We start from the raw sequence: 26,636 nt of genomic DNA, 5'->3' as shown, positions 1-26,636 counted from the left end.
GTTGCGTTTCATATGTTTTTCTTCTTCTTTGTACGTCCTGTTCCTCAAGCTAATAAAAAAATTGAATTCAAGATTGCAGTCGTTTGTTTTAAACATGCCAATAATACCTGTAACTATTATTTCGAAATTCTTGACGTTCTGTCACAAGCAGTTGCCAGGCTAGTTCGTACCTCGAACCATGCATGACATTGGCTTCAATTTAAATCAACTACATTGAATCATTTCCAACCTTCATCAAGACATCTCCAACAAACTTTTCTTTATTTCTTTTCCTTACTATTCATAGTTTGTTTCTGCCTTAAGATATATGCTATCAATGCAAAACCATCACGTGAAAGTCACGTGTATATCACTTCGTTGGCTCAGCCCGGCCTTCACGCTTTTGTCGTCTATTAAAACCAGGCGCCCCCCTTTTCCTGAAACCAAGCGGCCCACCAGTCAGTCATAATATAAATCCAATGGCATACAACAGTGGTAATGCCAATAGCTACGGGTAGGTTCCGTACTTGCTTATCGTTTTATTTTGATTTGGCGAAATTTTAGTTTTCTAATCTTGTGTTGTCTCATAGGAACAATCCCTACGGCGGCCAACCGCAACATCAACAAGAATATGAGCTCTCAAATTTGAACGGCAGCTTGCAACAGGATGACATGAGCGTTTTCTTTTCTCAAATTGATGACATCAAGAATGCGATCACTCAGTTCGACAGTAACGTGGCCCGGGTAGAATCACTCCACAGCCGGTCATTAAACGAAATTGACACCGAGCAGGATCAATGGAATCAAAAGCAGATTGATGCACTCGTGGCTGAAAATTCAAAGTTATCTGGCACGCTGAAGTTTAAGATTAAGGGATTGGAAGCCAAATCTAGAACCGACAGTACCAAGCGAGTGCAGGTTGACGCCGTGAAGAAGACGTTTTTGGATTCGATTCAACGTTTTCAAACAGTCGAGGCTTCATATGGTTTAAAATACAAGCAACGTGCTGAAAGACAATACAGAATTGGTAAATTTCAATTTTTATCTTTTTTTTTCATTCATTTATTATTGGCTTGAATCTAATGACAACTAGTCAAACCTGATGCGACCGACGAAGAGGTGCGCGCTGCCATTGAAGACTCCTCCGGCAACCAAATATTTTCACAAGCTGTATGTTTTCCCAATCATGGTTTTTTTTTTTTTTACTGTTTTTTTAACATTCTTTGGTCCAGTTGCTTAATTCAAATCGTCGAGGTGAAGCTCGTTCGGCATTGACTGAAGTTCAAAACCGTCATAAGGATATTCAAAAGATGGAACGAACATTAGGTGAATTGGTTCAACTTTTTAAGGACATGGAAGAACTTGTGGAAGTTCAAGCTCAAGACGTGGTTGCTGTTGATCATTCAACGAAAAGGGTAGAACAAGAAGTTAACAAGGGAGTGGAAGAGACAAGGGTAGCGGTCAAGTATGCTAAAGCAGCCCGGAAAAAGAAATGGATATGCTTGGGAATTATTGTTATCATTTGTGCCATTCTTGCGATTGTTCTTGGCGTGGTGTTTGGAAGGAGATAACTGTGTTTTGTATGTTTCTGTATGTTTCTGTATGTATTTTGAGCTTTTTTTTTCATCAGTTTGAGTTGGATTTTTTTTTTTTTGTTTTCTTGCGTTTTGTTAATCATGTAATTTTGTTGTGGGTTGTTGTCCCTGATGTTCGTTCTAAAAGATTTTACTCCCTGGAAGGGTATGTTTTACGTTAAAGAGAAAAAGAAAGATTTTTTTTTTTGGTCATAAAACATTACAATGTTGTAAGCAGTATTAATATGTAAAAACAAACAAAAAAAAAGAGCAGAGCAGAGCATTTACTATGGTACTAATCGTCTTGTATACGAAGATGTATATAAAAATTTCTAAATGTAAATTATAGATGTAAATCAAAGTAAACAAATCTTTTTTAAAATACCGCTACTAATACCACAAACCCAAATAATAAATATTTTTTTTCTTTTAAAAAAAAAATCCATCAAAAAATAAAAGACAAAAAAAAATAAAATAGAAGTAATATATATTGATACTGATGAAAAAAAAATTTTTTTTTTCAATTTTGTTCTGCTTAAATGACAATGTTCTTGGCCAAACTTGCCTTGTATTTCAAGATTGACCCATCCCACCTGGTTGCGGTCTTGTCGTTGCAAACATAAATATCTCTTGCGATCTTATCCAGCAATCTGAAATCGTGAGACACGACCACGACACCACCTTCAAACGCGTTAATCGCATCAGCCAATGAATCAATGGTTGGGATATCCAAACCGTTGGTAGGTTCGTCTAACAAGATCACGTTTGGTTGTTCAATCGCGAGCAGGGCAAACACGACACGAGACCGCTGGCCCTCGGATAACGTGGCCATGGTGGCGGTCTGGCCCTCACCGGTAAGACCGTACCGGCCCAGGTTCTGACGCCAAAACTGGTAATCCTGAGAAATATTGGGGTACTTATCCCTAACGAATTCGAGTGCCGACTTGCGCAGGTCGAGTTGATCGGCCGAATGTTGCGAGTAAACGCCGAGTTTCAAGTGTGAATGCCTCGACACGCGACCGGAAGTTGGTTGCAACTCGCCAGTCATGATCTTCAACAAGGTCGACTTGCCGACACCATTAGGTCCGACCAAGGCAACCCGAGAATCCATATCAACACCAAAGTCAAGATGTTCATACAAATTATCTTCCGAGTTGCCCGAGTACGAGAACGTGATATCATCAAACGACAACACTGGCGGCGGCAGCTTTTCAACTTCGGCAAACCGGAACGAAAAAACCTTGTCGGGCACGACCTTTTCGATAAACCCGTCCGCTTCCATCTTGTCCAAAATTTTCTGTCGTGACTTGGCTTGACGGACCAAGTTAGCGTACGTACCAGCTGAGGCAATAAATTTCTTAATGTGAGCAATCTCTTCCTGTTGCTTGTTGTAAGCCTTCATTTGGTTGGTCTCCAACTCAGCCCTGGTCTTGACGTATGAATCGTAGTTTCCACCGTACAACATCAACTTCTTTGACCGCATGTCAATCATGTTTGAACACACGCCGTTCAAGAAATCTTGCGAATGCGAAACCAACACCAATGTGCGATCAAAGTTCTTGAGATATTCTTCCAACCACACGCAGGCTTCGAGATCCAAATGTGCGGTCGGGTCATCCAGCAACAACAACGATGGCTTAACAAACAGGGCCTTGGCCAACGCAACACGCATTCGCCAACCACCGGACATGTCCTTCGTATGCTTTTTGATGGTCTTGTTGTTGAATCCCAGACCACGTAGGATGAGCGAAGCGCGGGTATCAAACGTGTTTGGATCCATCTGTTCGATACGTTCGTACAATTCATCAAGAACTGGTGAGTCCGGACCGTCACGTTCCAAAACTTCATCAGCCAGGTCTTCCAATCGCTTGAGTTCGTGTTCGGCCTCGCGAACAACGTATTCCAACGCGCTGTAAGACGTCGCATCAGCTGGCTCATTCAACAGGTAAACGTCAATTTGTTCCGGAACAGGGAATTCTCTGGCAGCTAACGCGCGCAGAAAAGTAGACTTGCCACAGCCGTTCTCTCCAAGAAGACCGTATCTGCGACCGTAGTTGAGTTCAAGTGTCGAATCTTGAATCAAGACTTTACCATGGAACACCAACGAACATGAAGTGATCTAATACGTATTAGCCCAACCCTGACAAATTCTTTGGAAGACTAAAAAAAAAAAAAAAAAAAAAATAACCAACCTTGACATCACGAGAAGTTTCCAAACTGGCAAGCACACCGGTGGTAACACGATCAGAAATGCCATGTTCATCCTGTTGCAATTTTAATTTGCTAAGTTGTTCGGCAGCTTCACTCGTGGCCTTAGCGTCCACGCCGTTGCTGCCGTCGTCACCATCAGCCACGGATGCGGCCTTGGATGAAACCTTGGACGAGGCCTTGGACGATGTCTTCTCAGCACGAGCTGCCTGACGTTTGGCTTTGGATGCTGAAACCATTTTTAATTAATATGTAAAAGTAGTTTTGTTTTTTTGCTTTTGTTGCTCCGGTAATCTTGATGCAAAAATACAATGAACGTAATGAAGCCTTTCGATAAAAAAAAAGCCTTATAAAATTATCTAGCTGCTGATCTACTGCGATACCCAATAAATGCAAAAACTAGAATACTCGAAAACAAAAATCTTTAAGATTATACACGACAATCAAATCTAATTTTTTTTTAAAAAAAAAAAAGAAAAAATTATCCAATCCTTTGTTAATCTGGTTGTCGTTCCAGGCAAATTGAATTCCCGCGTATACAAACTGTTTAACTTATTTTTTTTTTTTGATGGCGAAAAAAAAAAATTATTCAAACTCATCGTGGTTAGGGTGTGATCTGTGACTCCAGTCACGGACAATGTTACAGATCACAAAAAAAATTTATAATTACGTAACGTGTGTATATAAGTGATTGTGGACAAAATGTAGACAAAACGCCTGGCTTACTCCGAAAACAAAACGCCAAAAAGCAAAACTAAGTAACTCTCGATAAAATTTATAATGTCGTTGTGATGTTCATGACAATGTCGTGAATGATCTTGATGATTTCCAACCGGACCGGATTTGAAGTCCCATCCGGCTGGCAATCCCGAGCTGCGAACGAATTCCATCTCGGCCTCACGCGCGGCACGTTCGATCGTCTTGGACTCTTCTTCAACCTTGTAAAGATCACACTTGTCGCATTCCATGCAGGCGCTACCTGGAATGAGCCGGAAATGATCACAAAAGTGACGGTAGCTTTCATCACGAATGTCCCTGCGGCACACGTAGCACATGGCGTAGCCGCACACGCACACGAGCTTGTTGCAGCCGTCGGCCTTGACGAACGAGACGTGGCACGCCGGGCACGTACGCTTGACCGCATCAGCCATGGCTTGCTCAATGTAAATACGCTTGCGGTCCTTTTCTTGCTCGTAGCACTTATGCATGGGCCTGAATTCTGCGCCACAGTCAACGCAGCTGGACCGGCCGCAGTCCGGATTCCTGCACCGAAACTCAGTACCGTGTTGGTGCTTAAACACGAGCCGCCGGATCGTGTCGGTTTCGCGCGCGATCCAGTCATCGATCTGGCCAAGCGTGACGTCGTACGGCCAACCAATCAGCACGGTGGCAGCAGCCACGGACGACGTGATTTCGTAAACAAGAAGCACAAGCATCGTTGCAAACAAAACCACGGTACCCACAAGGCCGACATGCCAAAAAGCACGTCCGATCAAGCTCGGCTTTATGATACAGGCCCAAAAATCGGTACCTGTCAGTACCAGGGATTGCTCACAGTAGTCACAAAACGGGCACACCAGCAAGCCGGCACCAGCCCGGCTGCGGTTCTTGTCAATATACTCCGTTATCTGCGACCGTTCTAACTCTGCGTACAACTGTGGCATGATTGCGTTCCGCAAAATGGGTAGCGATATGGCCGCCGTGCACGCCGGTGCAGCCGCAGCCGAAATGCACGATACCTCGTGCTTGCCTCGAAGCGAGCCCTGACCAAACAGGCCTTCCTGTACCACACTGTTAAGACAATTGCGACAAAACAAATGCGCCTGTACGCAACATGCCATATCTTCCCACGCGTAGTTTCCAAAACAGCATTCGCATTCGATAAGTTGGCCAGCCAAGGCATACTGGTTTTCATTCTCGCGGCGCGCGAGAGCCTCATCTTCGGCTTTTACGTGCCGGATCCTGGCTTGATCCAACTCAATCATGTCAGCATCTAACTCTGGTGACCCTGTGTGACCAATCAAACTGGCCATGTCCAGTGATTGTTTATTGTTTTTGCTGTTGCTGCCACGATTGCGCAAGCCGCGGTGGAATCGGCCAAGTAAGTTCGAAAGCGACCACCTGTTTTTAAACTCCGCAGCAATCTTTTCAAGTGATGCCAATGAAGGGCCCAGCGCATGATTATTTTCTTCCAACACGTTATCGATCGTGCTGTGATGCAACATGTTGAAATGCGTTCTAAGCACGCGGTTGACAGCGGCCCGGTAAGAGGCAGATCGGAACCGATCGGTCTTGGTCAACACGCCGTACAAAGCCTTCTGCCGTACTGGTGGCGACTTTGCCAGCAAAAACGATGATGATAAAATTGATTCGACAATGGCATAAAGTTGTGATGGCCCGGCATGATCGCGCATGAGCCGACGCAACAGGCCGACGTCGGTTTCGGGAAACATGTCGTTCAAATGGTCAAGAATTTTGTTTAACCGGTGGGTCTCTGTTGCTGCCGCATCCTCGTCCTCATCTTCAGGATTCATATCAACGTGTCCTGACCGGCTTGCGGACATTTCGCTTAACGACCAGCAGATGATGCTGTTACGTTCATTGTGGCAATTTCAGGAGTCAATTTCACGTGATTTGTTTACTAATTATGCGTCACGTGATTATATGAATAATTTATTCAATTGATGCAATTTATATATACAATTAAGCAGACGAGGTTATGAAGTTGGCAATGACCGGATGACCCTCGTCAGCAGCGTAGTCAGCAGCGGTCTTGCCCAACTTGTCATTGACTCCGGCGTCAGCGCCATTGGCGACAAGGAAACGAACGATGCCTTCACGGCCGGCCACGGCAGCGAAGAACAAGGCGGTCCATGCCTTGTCGATATCAACCGCATGCACGATTGATGGTTCTGCCTGGACCAGGTCGAGCACGACGTCTTCCGAACCTTGAAAGCAAGCACTAAACAGGGCTTCCTGCATGCGCAATTGAGGGTTGCTAGCGTAGAACCGTTCTTCGACCAGGGCCGGCCGCAGGTCGTAATCGTGGTCTTCGTCGCCGGATTCGTGACGGACCGTCGCCAGCAATGGCGCGTCCGGTGGCACGATCGCGGTTCGGCAAGCGGGGCAATTTGGCAACGGTTGCTCGTGAGTTAGGAAGCACTGCCAGTGGAAATGATGCTGGGCAGGGCACAGGTTAAGTTGCACGTCGTCGAGCAATCGCCCTGAACGTGCTGCGGTTGCCGCCGTGCTGGATCCGCAACTGCCGTCATGATCGTGATCGTGATGATCATGATCTTCATCGTCGTCGTCAAACTCGGCCTCGACCCATAACGGATCTTTGCATATGTCGCATGGCTGGTCGTGAGGTACGAGTGCCATTGTCGACCCAAGTAAAAAAAAAAAAATCCTTAATTATTTCAATATATTGTTAAATGCCATCATGCCCTAACCCCGATGAAAAAATTTTAGACTATGCGGTAACCATGCTAAAATGCAACCGGAAAACGGCAGCAGCACATTGATATCCATGACATGCCGTCGCTGGAATCGCTGGTGACATACCTGCTAGGCTCACGGCATGCCGCGGGCAAGCGCAAAGGTGGCATGGATGGTGCTGAAGCAGCGGCAGGCAGTGGTGATAAAACTAGTCCGGCGGCAGGTCGGATTGAGCAAGCGCAGGTGGGACGAGAGTCACCGTTAACAGTGCAATCGAATTTGTCGTCATTGTTGTCATCTGAAGCTGCATTTGGACGGCAACTTAGATCTGGCCGGTACAGGTCTTTATCTGAATCGGGTGCGAACATGAATGCACCAGAAGCAACAAATGGTGGCGTTGAAGAAGAGAATGTGCTTTGGTTTGAGAATCTGGACGATGCTTCAGGTGAGGCAGAGAATTTATTTTGCTTTGTTTTGTAATTTATAAATGGAATTAACGCTTGCAGATATGATTGACTACGATGATGAAATTACGGTGGTCGAACTTGCGTTCGAGCCGACCGAGCAGGAAAAAAAATCCAAGAATGACCACGATTTATCAGCGTCCACTGGAACAAGAAACTTGCAGGTTCGTGTGGTGAATGCGGTCACGGCTGCCGCGTTGCGCGACACGCCGGTGCTGAGCACGCGAACACGACAAGATCCGTTGTCAGACGAGTCGTATGCGATTCCGCACCGGCGACGCGAACGAGAAGAAAAACATTTGCAAAATTTGGAACGAGATCGAGTCCTGTACTGCAAATTGCGATGTGAACGTGAAATAGATCGGCTCAGGAGCAGGGATTGGATCAAGGCCGTGGTCGCGTTAACGCCGGTGGATGACCTGAGGGATCATGCCGGGTTAAGCCGGAAGCGGGATCGACTGATGGCCGAATTGGAAGCCGTGCTGGCCAAGTTTGATGATTGGCGGCAAAAGGAGAAGCAGTTGAGTAAGGTTGAGGACAAGGCGGGCAGAAATCCGTCAGCGACGAACAAGAACGTGCCTGCAACAACCGTGACCAAGCAGCCGACCACTAGCAGGCCGTTCCAAACCAAATACGCAAGGCACAAGAAGGCAGAACAGAAAAGGTCTGCACCATTGGCGTTCGGCTACCCGCTGGCGAAGATGCCATACCGTCAATTCCAACCGCCGGCACGGTGGATCGCAGATCGACAGCAACGCAACAAATCGTGAGTCTACTTTATATATAATTTATATTTATTATATATGTTACACTAAATCTACACGCATGCACCGTTCCAGCCAGAGTTCCCAGTTCCGAAAAACAATTAAAAAAAAAAAGAAAGCAAAAGAAATATCCCAAAAAAAAAACAAATAGAAATAGAAAAACAAATGTTAATATACACGAGGCTTTTTTTTTAATTGCCCATGCGCGACGACAAGCATTGCAGGCATTCGAGTTGATTGCCAGTCTCGGCGGCCTTGAGTGAGCAACGCCAACATATGGTTCTGCAACAGTTGAAACAATTATACGAGTCCGGTTCGGCCAAGTATTCGTCGAGCATGATTTCGTTATCACAGTCCTCGCATGCGAGGTCGTCAGATGGCATGGTTTCGACTCGCACGTGAGCGCCGCGGAACAGCTTGCGAAGAGTCGAGGCTGAAAAAAAAAAAGAATGTTAGCCAAAAAAATCTAAATGACATGTATGCACATATATATGTATAGGAAAGAATTAAAAAACAAAATAACGCGTAAAGTACGCGTGACGGACAAACATACATTGTACATGAGAATCCAGTGGCCGATCAGCTCGTCGCTTGACTGAAAACGCGGTTGCCATGTGAGGCCGCGAAGATTGTGCCTGGAACGAAGAACCAAACTCATCATCTGAAGATGACGAACACGACGCGTCGTGTGCTGATCTTTTTCGGGAGTACGATGATAACCGGCCGAGATTATGATGATGATGATGATGAACATCGGGTGCCAAGCCACTAGGAGGCACGACGACGGCATTATTATTATGAGCAAAATGTTGCTGATGCTGATGCTGCTGCTGCTGCTGCTGGAATGACTGAACCTGATCCGCTAACGAACCGGCGGGAATGAAATTATGAGCCATGGGCGGTGTCATGAACTGTCCGAGATCGTGGTGGTGATTCATGTTGTACAGTAATAATGGCAATTTGGCAAGCCGTTAATTGAAAAAAAAAATAATTAAAAAAAAAAATGCGTAAAGTGGTTCCTGAGTGCCGGAAGCGCCATTTTTGAATTGCTTAAAAGCCTGCCAAAAATGGCTGGGCTCGAGTCACAGCGTGTGATGTGGACCGTGACTCAACTTTAGGTTTTTTGTGACAAGGTTGTGAGTCGACTTTACTCCAATATGTACCATCCCAAGACAAGAAACCCACGTGACCTGCAAAAAGATTGATTTTCAAATCATGCAAAACGAATTTAAAAATTTCTTTAAAAATATTAGAGTACATATAACTATAAAGATTGGGGCTACAAAGTTATCAATTTATTTTTTTTTTTTTTGATATTGATTTTTCCCAAATCACGAACTGGAGTAAGCGCCGGCGGAAGCCCAAACACAGAACTTCTACACAACATCGAAAAGGCCGTAAAAAGGATGAAAAGATTTGTCAAGAAGAGCTCTACAATAATATATCAATATGGTTTAAATGCAAGACTTTGATTTAAGCAGAAAGTTTTCCTAATCTAGGTAGTTTCGGCTACCGCCTCAAAATAATCAATACACATCACCGTCATCTATTATATCATAACCCAATCGCTCCAATACTGTGATTGCATTCGAAGTACCTTCAAACGAGTCACCCTTGAACGGAACAAACCCGGGTGGCCTTTGTTTTTCAAGATTTTTCTCTCGCATTCTTGAAATCCTCTCTTCCTAGGAAACAGCAGGATCTAGATTTTCTTGCTGAGTTTGCAATAGCCGGACTTGAGACTTTGCACTGGTGCCTTCACCTTCGGCAGTCACTTCTGAACATTTAGCAGCTTCACGTGTCCTTTTCCTTGTATTGTACCGCTTTTGGTGAAAATTCTTTAATGCGGGTTTCTGTTGCTAAATGCCAGCGCCATTATTAGTAACTTCAATGACCTTTTTTTCCGCGTGTGATTCTACAAATGCTAAAATCAGTGAGAATAGAGTCCAGGCAAACTGAACAAATAAAAATTCCGATCTACTTAATGCAATAGGATGTGACTTAGCATTATGATATAAAACACCTATATCGGGTGAAGGCATCATCATATGAATGCAAACCCCTGCATCATCCTTCGGATAAAATACAAACTCTTTGTCATCAAACGCTTTATAAACGTCTGATCGAAGCAGCATCAGATTACCATGGTCATCAATTATCGAATTTAGATGCTGAGCGGGATTTTCACACCACGTTCTCATCGAATTTTTATTAAACCATTCCAACTGCTGCCATGGAATAATATAGGCAACTTCAGTTCTCGTGGTGTAAGCTGTTACCCGACATGTGTGATCTCGAATATGGATCGCATTTAAATTTGACGAGATAGTCATTTCAACGCGTGTTGTTAGCGAATTACGAAGCCGGCTCCATGACGGAGGCAGAGAAGATGGAAACTTCCAATCTTCAAAGCATTTCACAAAGGACCATTTAGCCCCTATTGGATCAGCTGAAAACAAGACCAATCAAAATCTCACAAAACTAAAAAATTTAATTAAAAATACCTTGTAGGGGCAAATGATACCAATAATTTCCTAGCCCAAGAACGTCATCGAAGTCTCCATTTACTCGATTTTCACCATCGCGATCAGTGGACAGCCATCCGTCTCTCCTATTATCTGCAAAAATAGCACAGGCGTCAAGGAGGAATTTAAATGAATTCCTCCTAACCTGTGATCTGGAGCAAACAATTTAAAAAGCAGGTCTTCCCCAGGTTCATAACCGGGATGGTAAATGAAGATGGCGTTACCAATCGGCGATGCAGGAGATAGATGCCTAAAGGAAGGATCAAAAGTATTTTCTACTCTCTGTTGACCACGGAGCTGAATCTGACCATAAAATGGCATGTTCTGTGGATTGTTGATCAACTTGGGATTTGAGAATTACTTTACATTTAGTTACTGCAGTTTGTTTGGATGATGTCATGACTCTGGAGCGTGGGGGGCCAATTTACACGTGAGTTATATAAAGTCAAGCTATCCGGAAAAGAATAACTTTGGTTTTATGAATTTTTATATAATTTTGATATTAAGTCACCATGTTGGGTTAGAAAGCGTCTGTGAGAGCCAATGCTGGGTGTCGCGTACAGGAGAGCTAGGCGGCGTTGGATTCCGTAACCTCACACATCCAGCTTTGACAAGACAGTTTCTGGACTGAAAGGCACTAATCCAGTTCCTCTAAATCCGTCTTTAACATTTGCTTCTGTAAAGGCTGAGTAGAAAGCCAACTTGAAGGCGATCAGAAACTCCAGTTTGGTCACATGGGTGATACGCGACCTCACAAGCATCTCAACCTCCCGTCCGTACACCCGTTTCAATGGACCAAAGCAACCAACATCAAGGGGCTGAAGCAAATGTGATGAATGAGGTGACATACAGACAGTTATAATATTTTTTTCGACGCAAAACCTGTTGAATTCGACCGAGCGATGGCTCTCGTGGCCATCAATAACCAACATCCGATATACACCCGTGGTGCAACGAGCAGTATGTGTATCGAAGTGCTTTATCCATTCCAGGCTGGTCTCATTGTTGGTCCATCCATTCTCGGTAGTTCTGATGGCCCAGTCGTGTCGAACGTCGGATTCTGAGTACCAAGGTCCAAGGTGGTACACGTCCTTGAACACGGTGAATGGCGGGAAGCACCAACCATCTGCACACACTCCCTGGATCACCGTAGCCCATTCCCGGTTACCAGGTTGTACTGTTTTCGCCCTTCCACGTCTTTCGACGCGTGAAACGACCATTGCTGGGTTGATAATGCCCATCGCAAAGCCCGTCTCGTCGAAGTTGTAAAGATCAAAATCTTGGATGCCGTACTTAGCCCTCATGCTCTGTACGAGCTCAAACCACGCGTTAATTTTTGCCGGATCTTCGCAGAAGGCTCTCTAGTAGTCATAACCACGATTAAATCGCATCCGGAGCTCTGGCTGTCTCTTGACAAACTTCGAAGACCAATTCTTCCCGCGTCACGCTCTGCCAGCAGAACATTGGCCATAGCTTCCACATCAGCAAGCCGGGGTGGAATCCTCGCGCATCTAAATTCAATATGTATCTTAAAAGAGTTTCATCTTCTAGTCTCTTCAGTTTCATCGAATTGGGGATGCAATCTTGTCGAGAGCGTCTACCCTTCAATCTGTAAGCAAGAGTAGATTTTGAGACTTCATAGATCTTTGAAGTAGCCCGAATGCTTAATTTTGGGGTTCTCTCTATAGCCTGAACGGCTAACAATAAAAGACTTTCATTTGAAGACGATTCCATTTTTTTTTTGGCACAGAAATGATGCTTTAGTTAACGACGTGTGGATCGGAGTAGAAGTGTCCCGCTCGGTAATATGTCCCGCTCAGTAATGACTTTATTATCACATAAGCCTTCAATCCGTTGCCTTACAGAAACCCGTGACCGTGTAGAAAATCATGTTTTACAATATCTACAATGAAATTTTTTTAAATACTTTATTTGACATAAAAAAGCAACGCAACCCATAAAAATAATACATACAATTTGTTTTCAACAAAAAACATTAAACAAGTGCACAGAAATCAAGTTCTTTTTTTTTCAAATGGAAATATTGACTTTCTTAAAATAAATAGAAATTTTTTTTATATTTGAAAACCTCAACTTTTGATTTTTATTGCCGGTTTCTTTGGTTTTTTTATTTTATATTTTTTTAAAAAAATTAGGCATTTTTCAATTAAAAAATAAAACCATTTTTTTTTTGTAAAGTTTCTGGTTTTGTACTTTTATTGTTTTTTTTCGTACGGCTTTTAATATAATTAAATATTAAACGTGAAACATGAGATATTAAAAAAGCAAATTTTTTTTTGTAAGGTTTTTGTTTTTTTGATTTTTTTATGAAATTTTAAAATTTCGGGTTGCGTGGTATTAATATATAGAATTAATAATGATATCGGAAGTTGAAGAAAAGAAAGAGAAAAACATAAACCAGTTTAACTGTTGACTTGTTGTTTTGCTGATGTCTGAAAAGTTGTTTGACAATTAATTAGCTGTGCAACTTGCGTTTTTGATGGTTGACTCTGACGGTACTTCATAAACGTCTTCAGTGCGGGGGGTCACTGGATCAGTTCTGTCATTGTCATTGTTGTCAATCTTCAAACATTTTGCCTTGATCAAACAGGCCAACACGATAACCAGGTATAGTTCAGCATTGCTTTTCAACCACCGCGCCCGGCGCCGCCTAGTGGATGCATGCGTCTGGCCAAGGACAGGACAAATTGCCAGTCCATGTCCAAAACCAGGTTTAACAACGCCATGTGTACACATTGCACGTTGCCGATGGCGTATTTCTGAAACCTTTGTACACAACAACATACTCCGGCAATTTCATCGGCATCGGCATCGGCATCAGCATCGGCCTCGGCAGTGGCGATGGCAGCGGCAGAGCCGACGTGGTGATTCCTGACGAAACGTCAGAAACGGTCAACGTCCTTCGTGGCGCCCAATGCGGGCCCGGGATCATGCGCATCGAAATCACAATCACCGAAAGCCCAGTTTCTTTCGAGCGACCGGTTTCTGTCAAAACAGTAAGATCCGTTGTGCGCACGTCGTAAGTTGCTGGGCATTGGCATTGTGGCATGTCACAGTACACGACCGTTAGATCCGTGGTCATGTCAGGCCCGTACCCATACACCTGCAATCCCGTCTCCGTAACCCGCGGTTCCTCATTGCCGGTTATCTTCGTCGTCCTTGTCGTCGAAAATGCATAAAACGCAGGCACAGGCCTTATCGGGCCGGTCGTTGTCGCCGTCACTACTTGCAACCCGAACCCGGTCGCGGTCGCGGTCGTGGTCGTGGTCGTGGTCATTTGCGCAACCGGAGCTTTGACAACATACGCGATGAACAGTGCAATGGCTATTTTGCCAACCTCAGTCAAGCAGTACATCGCGTATTTGGCCAGTTGCGACGTACTTCGACCGACTGCACGCCATGCCTGCACGTACGTGGCCGTCGCGACCGCGCCGGTAGCGTTCTGTACGAGCAGCACCAGCAATACGCCGAACAAAACTGCCAAAAAACGCCGACGTTCAAAGAACGTAGTAAAACCACAAATGTAAATTTTAAAAATAAGATAAAGCCATCCTTGTTCAAGGATAGCTAACCCTGCATGTCCGAACATTAAAAACGCCCAGAGTTCGAACTGCGCAAGGGTCAACATCAAAACTGGCCTAAACCAGATAGGGAATATTTTGTAATATTCCCTGAGGGCCTTGATCAGTAAATCAATTTGAGAATCTGCTTGTTTAAACATTTTGAGACGCTTGACAATGAACAGAAAAGAAAGAGGGAAAGAGGGAAGTGCGCGGTCGCGCGGTTTTTGTAAACATTTGGCGTGTTTATTTTTGCAGTTCCAGCCAATTTTGCAATGTTGACATTCACCGAATAAACAATGGCATGTGATTTTTTTTGAAGAAATGAAAAATCAAAAATTTTTTATATGCATAATATGCAGTTCGACAGCCCGCTTAGACTTGAATTATTTAAAAATAATCATATCATTTAGTTTAACGAGTTCATCACGTCAATGAAAGTCATCTTGACATTTAGTTATATGTATAATTAGCATCTAGGTACATTTATATAAATCATTCGTGGCGCATTCGTGGCGACATGTACAATTGAAATCCACAATAACTCTTGCATATGTAATCTAGTAACTTCAATTCTTGAAATATCATTAACGTACGTAACAACCATGCAAATGCGACCAGCACAAAAAATACCTTTGAAATTTATTATTTGCCTAATTCTCTACCTGTCCAATTCGGGTCGTTATCTATTCTGTGAATTTCTGAAGATGGCGGGAATAATGACGACTCTAGCGCGTCTGTTAGATCTGAGATGAATGCGGCGATGCGGGACTACGATCATTTGGAAGACAGGAGAATTTCGCTTCCGCCACAAAAGCACCACTTTTTCAAGCTTTAGATATCATTACCAATGCTCTCAGGATTTGAAGAATGTGAAAGAGTATCAGTCTAAGGTAAATGATGAGAAGCAGCGGGATGACACACGCAAGCAACGATTTTCATGCGAAAGTAAACTAAGTATACGATGCTGCTCAAATCGAACACTCGACCTTTCAATTCATCATAAATGGCATAAGCCTTATGAAGACATCGAACTGGCGCTAAAGGTGCGGGAGTTTATACAGTCACAAGTGTCAACCAAATATATCGGGAAGTTCGATTTCTACCGAAGCTAAAGCTGTGACAAGACATCCAAGTTTATTATAGCTGGCAGAAGGCTAATCCAGATCCGCTAATTTCTGCTAAACTGCTTCTCTCCGAAGATAGTGCATATAAGGAACATTATGATGTCTTCACTTCAGAAAACCTAAAAGCATTGGGCTTTTATGCTTTTGAAGTCATACAACGGCTCCAAAACTCAACTGCCCAATTGGTGATGGATGCCACTTTTGGAACCAACAATGGTGTAATGGACCTATTCGCCATATTAGCTGAAGTTGAAGGTACAGGTGTTCCTCTTGCATATTGTCTAGTAGAGCATTTGAAACTTTCTCAGGCTGAGCTAGCAGAGAATAGACCAGCCCGTGCCGACCCAGGAGCGATGACGCATATTATTCATCAGTTTCTTGAGCGACTAAAACGTTATGGAATCTAACCGAAGTTCTTTGGGATTGACAAGAATGCTGCCGAAATTGCAGCAGTTGGCACGTTATGGCCGGGTTTCAAAATTCAGCTATGCTATTGGCATGTAAAACGAGCTTTAAGCATGAAGCTCAATTCATCCAAAAGTGCCAACACGCTAAACCACTACAAAACGGTGGAAGCGCAGAAGTTGATCCCAGGTTTGGAGATATGTTGAGGGCTCGTCAGGAACACGTCGACCTGCGAGCCATAGATATGGCAATTGTGATTGTCCATCGCAGCACACAGTTTTTCAGGAGGAGCCAGCAACTAAGGAAGAACGGGATAAATACGATGAAGCATAGTTAACTATGGATTACGAGTCCATTACGTAATGTTTTATATAATAAAACTTGAAATCTTGAACTTCAAGCTTGTACAGGAAAGCCAATATTCGACTGTAAACACCTTGCGACTTATATCGAGGTATGTTGCTATATTATTATTTCAAATGCAATTTGATTTATTTTATTGATTACTGGGCTTTTAAGGCTGACTTTGCTTAGTCTCGTTTTGAATTGCTGATCGAATTTACATAAAGTCCAACGTCCATCACCATTCTTCACAATGTCGACCACGGCTCGAAGACGGTTGATGCGTGACTTCAAGGTATGCCTTGCTTTTACAATCGTTTTATACTTACCATGGTTTTTTTTTTGGTGACTAAATTGCGAATTCATAGCGCATGCAACAAGATCCGCCAGCTGGTGTGTCCGCATCCCCCGTGTCCGACAACGTCATGACCTGGAACGCGGTCATTATCGGACCAAACGACACGCCGTTTGAAGATGGCACGTTCAGGTTATTAATGCAATTCGATGAACAATATCCAAACAAGCCACCATCGGTTCGATTTATTTCTCAAATGTTTCATCCCAACGTGTATGCCAGTGGCGAACTTTGCCTGGATATTTTACAAAATCGATGGTCACCAACGTATGACGTGGCGGCAATCTTGACTTCCATTCAAAGGTATTACGTGATTATATTTGCATATTTTTTTTTTTTATTCGTAGCATTCACATATTGACATTTTTCCACGTCATATAGTCTATTAAATGATCCCAATACCGCCAGTCCGGCCAACGTGGAAGCTTCTAATTTATATAAAGATCATCGAAAGCAATACGACAAGCGAGTCAGAGAAACTGTCGAGCAAAGTTGGGAGGAAGATTAAACAACTTTGCCGCCATCTGACAGGTTTTCTTTATTTCTTTTAATTCCTTGTTGCTCGTTTTTTTATTAAATTTTTTAAGGACATATGTTGGAGTTTCTCTTTTTTTTTTATTAATCGAATTATCCTTGGTTTTCCTGAAGTTGAGTATTACATTGTGGTGTACGTATTATGTCCAGGCTTTAACGTTAAGAAGATTGGTAGAAACGGTACATAATGTCACAAAAGTGCAATGTCAAAAAAATATGCCTATAGTCATAAAAAAATATAAAAAATATAAAAATTATGTATATAAACTGATAACAGAAACGCCTCCGAGAGATATCAAAAAAAATAGTTAAAAACAAATTTGACAAATCCTTATAAGTATTTGTTTAAACCAAGCCGTCATAAATGTTTAACGCTGAAACAATCGTAGGATCCTATTATTTGTTATGATTGTCAGACCAGAGTAGTTTTTTTTTTTTTTTTTTTGAATGAACACATACAAGTTTCGAACCTTCCTTGAATTCATCAAGGGTTAATTCTCCATCAGAATTCTTATCCATGGCTCTGAAAATCTTATCCACCCGCTATAAATAAAAGTATTCAGTGTCAATAGTTTTTTTTTTTTTTTTTTGCCTTTTGTTTTGGCTAGATCATACTGGAAAAACACAAGAGTCATTGTCTTTTTTTTTACTTACCTTTTGCGGTGTGGATTCATCCTCGGGTAATTTCATCATGGATCCAACCATTTTGTAGATTGCTTCCACGATGGCAAGCATTTCATTGTATGAAATCTTGCCGTCATTATCGATATCATATAATTGGAACGACCCTAATACGCACAAATTGTAAGAATTAAGTCAATCTCAAAAGAAAAAAAAAACCACCCAAAAACGTACAAAGCAACTTCTCTTCAACAGAACCTCTAGCAGTTATGGATAACGCGCAAATAAATTCTTTAAAATCAATCGTGCCCGACTTGTCATTATCAAACACGTTAAACACGTATTCAGCAAAACTAGTTGGGTCACCAAACGGGAAGAATTGCTTGTAGATCTTTTGAAACTCGGGCTTACTCAATTGCCCAGATGGGCAGTCCTTGAGGAAATCTTTTTTGGATCGTTAGCATATAATTATGAATTTAAAAGGATTTGCATTGAATCTTGGTTGGGCTCATTGCCTCGGCATTTATGCATAGAAGTATGTAATTATACCTTTATACCATTGCTGGAGTTCACGACGGTCAAAATAGGTTGACTTTTGAAGCTCCTGGAGTTGATCATGACTCAATTTCGATTGCGCCTTGCCCATTGTTTTCCTGTTTTTATTGATCAACCCTTTCCTATCGAACCTTCGATTTGTTTAAATATGAAAATGAACTGAATTGAATTGAATTGAATTCGCAGTGAAAGATGATGTTTATTGAGCTCAATCATCATGAAATCTACTAACCTTGAATTATTGCCGAATCAGGCCATGGCGAGCGTGGCTGTGCGAGTTTGAAACAGACGATAATTTCTTGATTCGGAAATCCATTCAGGTTTTCAGGGGCTGCAACTTGGCGACTGAATTGCCCGTTTCAGTAATTGTTTAAGCACAACATTATGCGCCAGTCCGTGTCACCCTACTTCTCCACGTTTTTTTTTTGAAGTGCAAACTTTAAAAACATACAAAAATTTTATTTCGAGACTGTCAAAAGATTAGTCGATTTCCATTCCTCGAAAAAAAAAAAACATTAAATTGTAATCCTCACCACCCTCCTTTTCCCTTTCTTTACTTTCCCTTTCCCTGTCGTTAGCATATCCTCAAATGGCTCAGTCAACACGCGTGAGCATTCTGGGCAAGGATACCATTGTTGTGGGCTATAACCTGGTCGACAATCTTGTCAAGGAAGTCTTGACCGACCTGCCATCGTCAACCTACGTGATCGTTACCGACACTCATCTTGCTGATCTGCACTTGAATTCTTTTGTCACTGCGTTTGCTTCACATACTGCTGCTACTGATGCTTCCAGCAGTACCCGATTACTGTCCTACGTGGTGCCGCCAGGTGAGGCTTCAAAATCTCGGCATACGAAAGCCGCCATCGAAGACTGGATGTTGGAAGCAAAATGCACCAGGGACACGGTCGTGCTGGCATTGGGCGGCGGCGTGATTGGTGACATGGTCGGATTCGTGGCCGCCACGTTCATGCGCGGCATCAAAATTGTTCAGATCCCAACAACGTTGTTATCCATGGTGGACTCATCCATTGGCGGCAAGACCGCGATTGATACGCCGAACGGCAAGAACTTGGTGGGCGCTTTTTGGCAGCCTTCTCGAATTTTTGTTGACCTGGCGTTTCTTGAAACTCTACCCGAACGTGAATTCATTAATGGCATGGCAGAGATTATCAAGGTAATAAATATATATTTATTTTTTCTTACGATTGCTAAATTTTGAATTTTAGACGGCGGCATTCTGGGACGAAAAAGAATTTGAACGGTTAGAAAAGAACGTGGTTGAATTTACGACAGCGTTTAAGAACCGGAATGCCAAAACCGGGCATGTCGACCTATCTTCGATCAAGCAAGTCCTGCACGATCTTGTGGTGGGATCAATCAAAGTTAAAGCCTACGTTGTGACCGCGGACGAACGCGAAGGCGGCCTAAGAAATATTCTTAACTTTGGACATTCCATCGGTCATGCGTATGAAGCCATTCTGACCCCCCAAATCCTTCACGGCGAGTGCGTTGCCATTGGCATGGTTAAGGAAGCAGAATTATCTAGATACCTTGGCCTGTTATCTGACTCCGCCGTGGCACGGCTAACCAAAATTCTTGTCGCTTATGGGTTGCCTATCTCAGTTAACGACAGTATTATTCGCGAGCGTACGCACAATCGTGCCACGCCGGTCGATCAGCTTATCAAAATCATGGCTGTGGATAAGAAAAACGTGGGATCGAAAAAGATGATTGTGTTGCTGACCGCCATCGGTAAAACGTTTGAGCCCAAGGCGTCCGCGGTTAGTGATGACGCCATCAAATTTATTCTTGCTCCGGATGCGTTGCTTGATTCCGCCGGCCTGGCCAAAGATGCAAAAATTGACGTTATCCCACCCGGTTCGAAATCAATCACGAACCGAGCCCTGATCTTGGCTGCGCTTAGTTCGGGCGTGACAAACTTGTATAACCTGTTACGATCGGATGACACAGAACACATGATGAACGCGTTATCGAACTTGTCAGGTGCAAATTTTGCTTGGAAAACCGGTAAATCTGGCGAGGACGTGTTGCAAGTAAGCGGGCATAGTGGCAACATTATTGCATCTGGTGACGACATTTTCTTGGGCAATTCCGGCACGTCATCCCGTTTTTTGGCTGCCGTGGTCACGTTGGCGAAATCTTCAGCCAAGGCTGATAATGTTGTGCTGACCGGGAACGCCAGAATGAAGCAACGTCCGATCGGCGCCCTCGTGGATGCGCTCAAATCTAATGGCGCCCATATTGATTATCTCGAAACAGTCGGAAGCCTGCCGATCCGGGTCGAAGCTGACAAGCATCTCGAAGGAGGCAGGGTCGAACTTGCAGCTACGGTATCATCCCAATATGTGTCAGCGTTACTAATGGCTGCGCCGTATGCGTCATCGCCCATCACGCTTGCTTTGGTTGGCGGCAAGCCCGTGTCGCAACCGTACATTGACATGACGATCACCATGATGCGCTCGTTCGGCGTTGATGTGACTCGATCCAAAACCGAAGAAAACACGTACGTGATCCCGTCCCAGGCCTACGTCGCGCCAGCTGAATACGTAATTGAAAGTGATGCGTCGTCAGCAACGTACCCGCTTGCGTTCGCCGCCATCACGGGTACGACCGTGACCGTGCCTAATATTGGCTCGTCTTCATTACAAGGTGACGCCAAATTTGCCGTCGACGTGCTTCGGCCGATGGGTTGTGAAGTCGTGCAAACAGAGACGTCTACTACGGTTACTGGTCCATCACGCGGGACCACGGCAGCAGGACAGTTAAGGAGCCTGCCGTTGGTGGACATGGAGCCCATGACGGATGCGTTTTTGACCGCGTCCGTGCTCGCTGCCGTGGCAACCGGCACGACTCAGATCATCGGAATCGCAAATCAACGAGTGAAGGAATGTGATCGCATTGCTGCCATGGTGCATGAGTTGACCAAGTTTGGCGTGCGTGCGCGCGAACTGCCGGACGGCATTGAAATCGAGGGCCGAGGCTCAGCTTCAGTATTGCAGGTACCGGAAGATGGCGTGTGGACGTATGATGATCATAGGGTTGCCATGTCATTTAGCTTGCTAGCCGTGGTGGCACCGGGAAAAGTGTTGATCAAGGAGCGTCGATGTGTTGAAAAGACATGGCCCGGCTGGTGGGACACGTTGAATACCACGTTTAAGGTTTCTTTGGCAGGCTCTGAACATGCTACCGACCAACAGCAGTTAAGCATCAAGACCAAGCAAGCAAATAACGGCAGGAGTATTATTGTTATTGGCATGCGTGGCGCCGGCAAGACATATTTCGGTGGCCTGATTGCAGAAGCGCTGGGATTAAAATTTGAAGATCTCGATTGGTCGTTGGAAAACGCGACCGGCAAAACGATTGCTGAAATAATTAAGGATCAAGGATGGCAAGGGTTTCGGCAATTAGAACTCGACGTTTTGCGACAATCTGTGACTGATCGTGCGTATGGGTTCACGTTTGCATGCGGCGGTGGCATTGTAGAGACGCCGGAGGCGCGCGACATCTTGACCAAGTACATTTCTGACGGCGGCATTGTTATTAACGTGCATCGTGACGTGAAGTTGATTATGGAATATTTGTCGGTAGACAAGACCAGGCCGTCGTACGTGGATGACTTGTTCTCGGTTTGGCAACGACGAGAGCAATGGTACTCTGAATGCTCGAATTTTTTGATTTACAACTCAGAACTTGAAAACGATAACCAAATTACCAAGATAAGGAAAAGCCTCAAGGCCACGTTGCAATTAATTACAGGCGTATCAACTGTGCACGATGACATCTTGCGCAAGCAGCGGTCGTTTTTTGTTTGCCTGACGTTCCCGGACGTGACGATCGCCATGCCGGATATTGACCAGCTCACGCAAGGTTCGGATTTGATTGAACTCCGGGTCGACCTGTTGCAATCAGCTCCGAACAAGTCTACGCCGTCGCTAGCTTACGTGCAAGAACAGGTTGGCATTATTCGCAAGCACACGTCCGTTCCGATCTTGTTCACCGTGCGCACGATCTCACAAGGTGGCGCGTTCCCTAACGAAGCGGTCGATGACGCGATCGAATTACTTTTGGGCGCGTTGAAATTAGGGGTTGAGTATCTTGACGTTGAACTAAACTGGCCTGAATCAGTAATCAATCAGGTCGTGGCTGCTCGTGGGTTCACAAAGTTGATTGCGTCAAATCATGATTTTACTGGGTCATGGAAATGGGACGGTCCGGAATGGCAAGCTGCATGGCAACAAGTTGAATCATCAGCCAACTGGGCTGACGCGGTGAAGTTTGTTGGGTTCGCAAATGAAGGGTTGGATAATTACAAGCTTGAAAATTTTAGATCGACTCATACTTCGAAACCGTTTATTGCAATCAACATGGGCAAGAAAGGTCAATTGTCTCGCGTGCTCAACCGATTGTTAACCCCGGTTACGCATCCGTTGTTGCCAGCAAAAGCAGCACCGGGTCAAATTTCGGTTGACCAGATTGTTCAAGCTGCTGAACTTATTGGGGATGACTAAAAAATTGTGGGAGGTTTTTATGTGTAAATAAGATTTTTTTATTATTGTTGTTGTTGTTGTTGTGTTAAAGTGTATGGCATATGTTTATATTTTAATTATTGGGAAATGGCAGATATAAAAAAAAAAAGAAATGAATATATAAATATATAGAGATGATGGAATAATTGTGATAATGTACAAGCAGCGATGAAAAACAAAGAACCAAAAAAAAAAAAAGCTAAATATGTGATTAAAATTATGATATGTACTTTTTTATGCGGCCAATGGAGCTGCACCAGCATCGATCTCCGCAACCTGAAAAGATGAGCATTAGACAGACTCAAAAAGGGAAGTTACATTAAAAACAAAAAAAAAAAAAAACTCACCGGAGGCTTAACGGCAAGCATTCTTTGCATGACCATTCCGACACCTTCAAAAACTGCCAGCAAGCAACCGCAAGTAATGGCCGAATTCCTGGCATGCTTAAACCCACCACGCATGGCCAACGCGCCACCGGTACAAAATCCGGCCAAAATCGGATTTATTGAATCTTCCTTCCGTCTGATGCCCTTGATCGTGCAATCAAAAATTGAAAAAACGCCACCCCATGATCCGAAATTGCCTCCAACCACTGGTGCTCTCGATCGAATGGCTGATAATGATCCGGTCCATCGTTCACCCTGGGATTTTTATTTATTAATTTTGACGACTTGCATTTTTAATTTCAACATGACTCACCGATGGAGAATTTCTGAAACCTTTAATGCCATGCCAAATCGTTCCACCCACAACCTAAATATCCATCATATCCGTTTTAGCATTCAAATTCTGGATAAATAACCGCAGGAGAGAGTTTTTGCCTTACACCCATAGAAAAAGCACCACCGAAATCGTTAATTATAACGATAGGACAAGGATCTCTAGTATGATCGGCCATTGTAACTTAGATGTATATTATACAAGAGACTTGATTTTTTTTTTTTTTTTTTTTTGGACAATTTATCTGATGTAGAATAACAACCGAAACTCGAAACAAGATGACACCAGTTTAAAAAAAATTTTTTTTTTCAACAAGTTTTCTGCTATATTATATCTAAAAGCGTTATACCACGTTAGCAGGTGTTTGCGTGGTGCTTGCTTGAAATAGATGAAGAGCTTCGTTTAGATTCGTTGAGCGAAAACCGTGAAAAATTTATGCAAAATTCGAATTTCGTAAATGAGATTTTTATCATCGCTTTTGCTGGAAGTGGCGCGGAGGCAAAAAAACAAAACAACACGTACAAATCCCTTGCTTTCTTACGGTTCTTGCAACAGTTTCTCAATTTCTTTATATTTATAAACACAATATTACAAAGGGTCCAGTACATGATATATTATGATTATGGTGTTATGAAAAAAAAAAGAAAGTATGACCACTGACGACCCGGCGATTGAAAACGTTGAAAAATTGGCGGTATGAAAAAAAAAAAAAAAAAATGTTCAATTTGACCATAGATTTTTAATTTTTTGACAGGCTGAATATGTTGACTTGGATTATGAAGTTGTGTATTCGGTGTACGCTAGTGCGGATTATGATTTGACCTTGACCAGGTCCATGCTGGCAGATCTCGCGGTTGACGCGATAGTGATCAATGCTGCGGAAGAGGCTGCCGCGGTTGAAGAATATGACTCGATAATCAGCCGACCGGGTTCATTCTGCACTAGTGATTCTTCATTATCATTATCGTCATCTTCATCCCTGTCATCCAGGTTGGCAAGCAAAGAGCTTTATTACAAATACGACATGGCATGCGTTCAGGCTTGCTTCCCCAATGTTGATGTTAAGGAGATTGAAAAAATATATGTTAAATATGAAGAAGTCGAGCAAACCATTGAGGAGTTATTGTCGATCCAATTGATTGCATCCGAATTTTCTGACGTTGAGCTCGCACCGGATGGGTCATTGTCGTTAAGGGGCAAGGCAAACAAGCGAGCAAGACAGCGACAAAACAAAAAAAAGTCACTGGCCACGACGTCAATCGAATTTCCAAAAGACGTTCAACAAACACAAGAACGGAAATGGGGGGATGGCCTTCCCCATGCCGATACCTTCATTGAAGAGTTAGCCGAGATTTCGAAATTGATAGGCATGCCGTTAAGCAAGCTGCTAAATGAACATCATAAACACGACAACGAAGTTATCGCATTGATTTCATGTTTGGATCTATGCGAATATGCGGTTCAAGTGCCGGCCGACGTGCAAGCAAAGTCTAAAAGCCTGTTCAAAGACCTGCCGGATGGCTTGCGCATGCGCTTATTACGAGCCACAAAAGGTAATTTGCAGGCCGCAAATTTGCTAGTTATTAAGCTCTACGACAAAGCTGCTGCTTGTAATAAATCCTTAGCTGACATTTATAACCACCACGTGGCGTCAAGCTCGACATTGGGATTTGTTCAGGTCAATTCAAAGTCCAAATCCAAACATGGTGCTAACAGCAACGATGTCTGGTACGACAGAAACTACGGTGATGGTAATGATGATCAACTGGCCAAAATGACAGCCGCTGAGTTGCATGCCCAATCGCGCTTGCATTTTAGTCGGTATGTTGAATATTCACAAAAGGCTCATCAAGCACATCGACGAGCGAATGGGGAAAACAATTTTAAAGCAGTGGGTGCCGTGTACATTGGCACGGCCCGGCAAAGTTTAGAGAAGGCTAAAAACTGCCAATTGGAAGGTGCCCGGCGCAGTGCAAAGCTAATGTGAGCCAATTTTTTTTTTTTTTTTTTTTTAATATGTGCATTATTGCTAACAGGATAGTCAACGGGACGATATGTATGTTACTGATCTGCATTACCTATCCACTCGAGATGCAAGAACTGTAGTCCAGGAACGACTTGATGATTGGTGGGTCATGTGCGGTGACAAGAACCGGCCGGTGCCGTTGAAAATCATTACCGGTGCTGGCAGGCACAGTGTGGCAGGCAAGGCAAGTATTAGGCCTGCGGTTTTAAACCTTCTTAATTCTCAGGGATGGCGGCATGATGTTTTCGATGGATGGATAATTGTTCGCGGGCGATAGGAGCGAGAAAAGAGTTATTGTGTAATGTTATTGCACCACGTTTTATGATGGAATCAGCCATGCTTGTATACTCAAACGTCATGGCCTTGCACGGTCGCTTACGGCACATCGCATACAAGTGATAGGGCACGCGGGAATAATGCACTCGAGAGCTTGATGGCGAAAATCATGATCTCCAAATGCAGTATTGTGAGCTGCTTTACCGGTCCTCCATATAGAGCGCCATCGCCACTTGTACTCTGCATGTTTGAATCATATTTCCAGATCAACTAAAACGTGATTGTCGAGATGTTTTGTTATGGCAGTAATATTAATAAAAAATTACAATAAACATTAAACAAAGTGTAACAAAAAATAAATGCTTTTTATTTATTTATTTGTTTAATTTTTTTTTTGCTAAAGATGACTGGTTTATAAAATAAAACACCACGGTGACTAGTTAGTAGATGCATGCGTTGCACAGTGGACACGTGCTCTTGCCAATCTGCCTGCGGTCGCGACGTTGCTGGCATCTCGCACGTGCAACGCCGATCTTGGTCACTTTCGTCGGCCAGAAAAAAAAAGTTCCATCACGTGAGACCCCGGGTGACA

General features: G+C 43.6%; 13 protein-coding genes across 13 annotated transcripts; 5 read left to right on the top strand and 8 right to left on the bottom strand.

Moving 5' to 3' along the window:
- Positions 1–408: 408 nt before the first annotated feature.
- V1514DRAFT_296868 (t-SNARE) lies at positions 409–1,908 on the top strand. The gene is made up of 4 exons (XM_066925446.1): positions 409–493; positions 570–1,006; positions 1,073–1,149; positions 1,212–1,908. The coding sequence occupies exons 1-4, from the start codon at positions 459–461 to the stop codon at positions 1,548–1,550; spliced, it is 888 nt and encodes a 295-aa protein (XP_066782051.1). The 5' UTR covers positions 409–458; the 3' UTR covers positions 1,551–1,908.
- On the bottom strand, positions 1,873–4,323 carry V1514DRAFT_135602 (P-loop containing nucleoside triphosphate hydrolase protein). The gene is made up of 2 exons (XM_066924460.1): positions 3,746–4,323; positions 1,873–3,672 (listed from the first exon to the last, which is right to left on the bottom strand). The coding sequence occupies exons 1-2, from the start codon at positions 3,998–4,000 to the stop codon at positions 2,089–2,091; spliced, it is 1,839 nt and encodes a 612-aa protein (XP_066782050.1). The 5' UTR covers positions 4,001–4,323; the 3' UTR covers positions 1,873–2,088.
- Positions 4,324–4,483: 160 nt separating this feature from the next.
- On the bottom strand, positions 4,484–6,295 carry V1514DRAFT_283649 (uncharacterized protein; the record flags this gene model as incomplete). The annotated part of the gene is made up of 1 exon (XM_066925129.1): positions 4,484–6,295. One exon carries the CDS (start codon positions 6,293–6,295, stop codon positions 4,484–4,486), a length of 1,812 nt encoding a protein of 603 aa, XP_066782049.1.
- Positions 6,296–6,417: 122 nt separating this feature from the next.
- V1514DRAFT_334714 (uncharacterized protein) lies at positions 6,418–7,208 on the bottom strand. The gene has a single exon (XM_066928275.1). The coding sequence runs from the start codon at positions 7,140–7,142 to the stop codon at positions 6,465–6,467; it is 678 nt and encodes a 225-aa protein (XP_066782048.1). The 5' UTR covers positions 7,143–7,208; the 3' UTR covers positions 6,418–6,464.
- Positions 7,209–7,295: 87 nt separating this feature from the next.
- Positions 7,296–8,433, top strand: V1514DRAFT_283712 (something about silencing, SAS, complex subunit 4-domain-containing protein; the record flags this gene model as incomplete). Its single annotated transcript, XM_066925132.1, has 2 exons — positions 7,296–7,644; positions 7,706–8,433. 2 exons carry the CDS (start codon positions 7,296–7,298, stop codon positions 8,431–8,433), a joined length of 1,077 nt encoding a protein of 358 aa, XP_066782047.1.
- Positions 8,434–8,618: 185 nt separating this feature from the next.
- Positions 8,619–9,365, bottom strand: V1514DRAFT_344023 (uncharacterized protein; the record flags this gene model as incomplete). The annotated part of the gene is made up of 2 exons (XM_066929169.1): positions 8,619–8,860; positions 8,981–9,365. The coding sequence occupies 2 exons, from the start codon at positions 9,363–9,365 to the stop codon at positions 8,619–8,621; spliced, it is 627 nt and encodes a 208-aa protein (XP_066782046.1).
- Positions 9,366–10,112: 747 nt separating this feature from the next.
- V1514DRAFT_321365 (uncharacterized protein) lies at positions 10,113–11,273 on the bottom strand (the record flags this gene model as incomplete). Its single annotated transcript, XM_066926047.1, has 4 exons — positions 10,113–10,286; positions 10,347–10,864; positions 10,932–11,038; positions 11,098–11,273. The coding sequence occupies 4 exons, from the start codon at positions 11,271–11,273 to the stop codon at positions 10,113–10,115; spliced, it is 975 nt and encodes a 324-aa protein (XP_066782045.1).
- Positions 11,274–13,571: 2,298 nt separating this feature from the next.
- V1514DRAFT_334692 (uncharacterized protein) lies at positions 13,572–14,694 on the bottom strand (the record flags this gene model as incomplete). The annotated part of the gene is made up of 2 exons (XM_066928274.1): positions 13,572–13,732; positions 13,753–14,694. 2 exons carry the CDS (start codon positions 14,692–14,694, stop codon positions 13,601–13,603), a joined length of 1,074 nt encoding a protein of 357 aa, XP_066782044.1. The 3' UTR covers positions 13,572–13,600.
- Positions 14,695–16,478: 1,784 nt separating this feature from the next.
- V1514DRAFT_334688 (ubiquitin-conjugating enzyme E2 2) lies at positions 16,479–17,580 on the top strand. The gene is made up of 4 exons (XM_066928273.1): positions 16,479–16,519; positions 16,600–16,702; positions 16,776–17,065; positions 17,144–17,580. Exons 2-4 carry the CDS (start codon positions 16,661–16,663, stop codon positions 17,268–17,270), a joined length of 459 nt encoding a protein of 152 aa, XP_066782043.1. The 5' UTR covers positions 16,479–16,519; positions 16,600–16,660; the 3' UTR covers positions 17,271–17,580.
- Positions 17,487–18,667, bottom strand: V1514DRAFT_296852 (uncharacterized protein). The gene is made up of 5 exons (XM_066925445.1): positions 18,467–18,667; positions 18,152–18,361; positions 17,951–18,084; positions 17,756–17,839; positions 17,487–17,689 (listed from the first exon to the last, which is right to left on the bottom strand). The coding sequence occupies exons 1-5, from the start codon at positions 18,561–18,563 to the stop codon at positions 17,642–17,644; spliced, it is 573 nt and encodes a 190-aa protein (XP_066782042.1). The 5' UTR covers positions 18,564–18,667; the 3' UTR covers positions 17,487–17,641.
- A 299-nt stretch (positions 18,668–18,966) lies between these two features.
- V1514DRAFT_353581 (EPSP synthase-domain-containing protein) lies at positions 18,967–23,243 on the top strand. Its single transcript, XM_066929547.1, has 2 exons — positions 18,967–19,649; positions 19,702–23,243. The coding sequence occupies exons 1-2, from the start codon at positions 19,062–19,064 to the stop codon at positions 23,002–23,004; spliced, it is 3,891 nt and encodes a 1,296-aa protein (XP_066782041.1). The 5' UTR covers positions 18,967–19,061; the 3' UTR covers positions 23,005–23,243.
- Positions 23,009–24,211, bottom strand: V1514DRAFT_334681 (Tim17/Tim22/Tim23/Pmp24 family-domain-containing protein). Its single transcript, XM_066928272.1, has 4 exons — positions 23,849–24,211; positions 23,722–23,775; positions 23,370–23,663; positions 23,009–23,298 (listed from the first exon to the last, which is right to left on the bottom strand). The coding sequence occupies exons 1-4, from the start codon at positions 23,918–23,920 to the stop codon at positions 23,257–23,259; spliced, it is 462 nt and encodes a 153-aa protein (XP_066782040.1). The 5' UTR covers positions 23,921–24,211; the 3' UTR covers positions 23,009–23,256.
- A 28-nt stretch (positions 24,212–24,239) lies between these two features.
- On the top strand, positions 24,240–26,407 carry V1514DRAFT_334679 (uncharacterized protein). The gene is made up of 3 exons (XM_066928271.1): positions 24,240–24,436; positions 24,497–25,725; positions 25,784–26,407. Exons 1-3 carry the CDS (start codon positions 24,392–24,394, stop codon positions 26,043–26,045), a joined length of 1,536 nt encoding a protein of 511 aa, XP_066782039.1. The 5' UTR covers positions 24,240–24,391; the 3' UTR covers positions 26,046–26,407.
- Positions 26,408–26,636: the final 229 nt, after the last annotated feature.

Source organism: Lipomyces japonicus (genome assembly GCF_038497905.1).
Source record: "Lipomyces japonicus strain CBS 7319 unplaced genomic scaffold V1514scaffold_35, whole genome shotgun sequence".
Taxonomy (NCBI): domain Eukaryota; kingdom Fungi; phylum Ascomycota; class Lipomycetes; order Lipomycetales; family Lipomycetaceae; genus Lipomyces; species Lipomyces japonicus.
The sequence above is the reverse complement of the archived record's forward strand: the minus strand, read 5'-3'. Positions and strand labels throughout refer to the sequence as shown.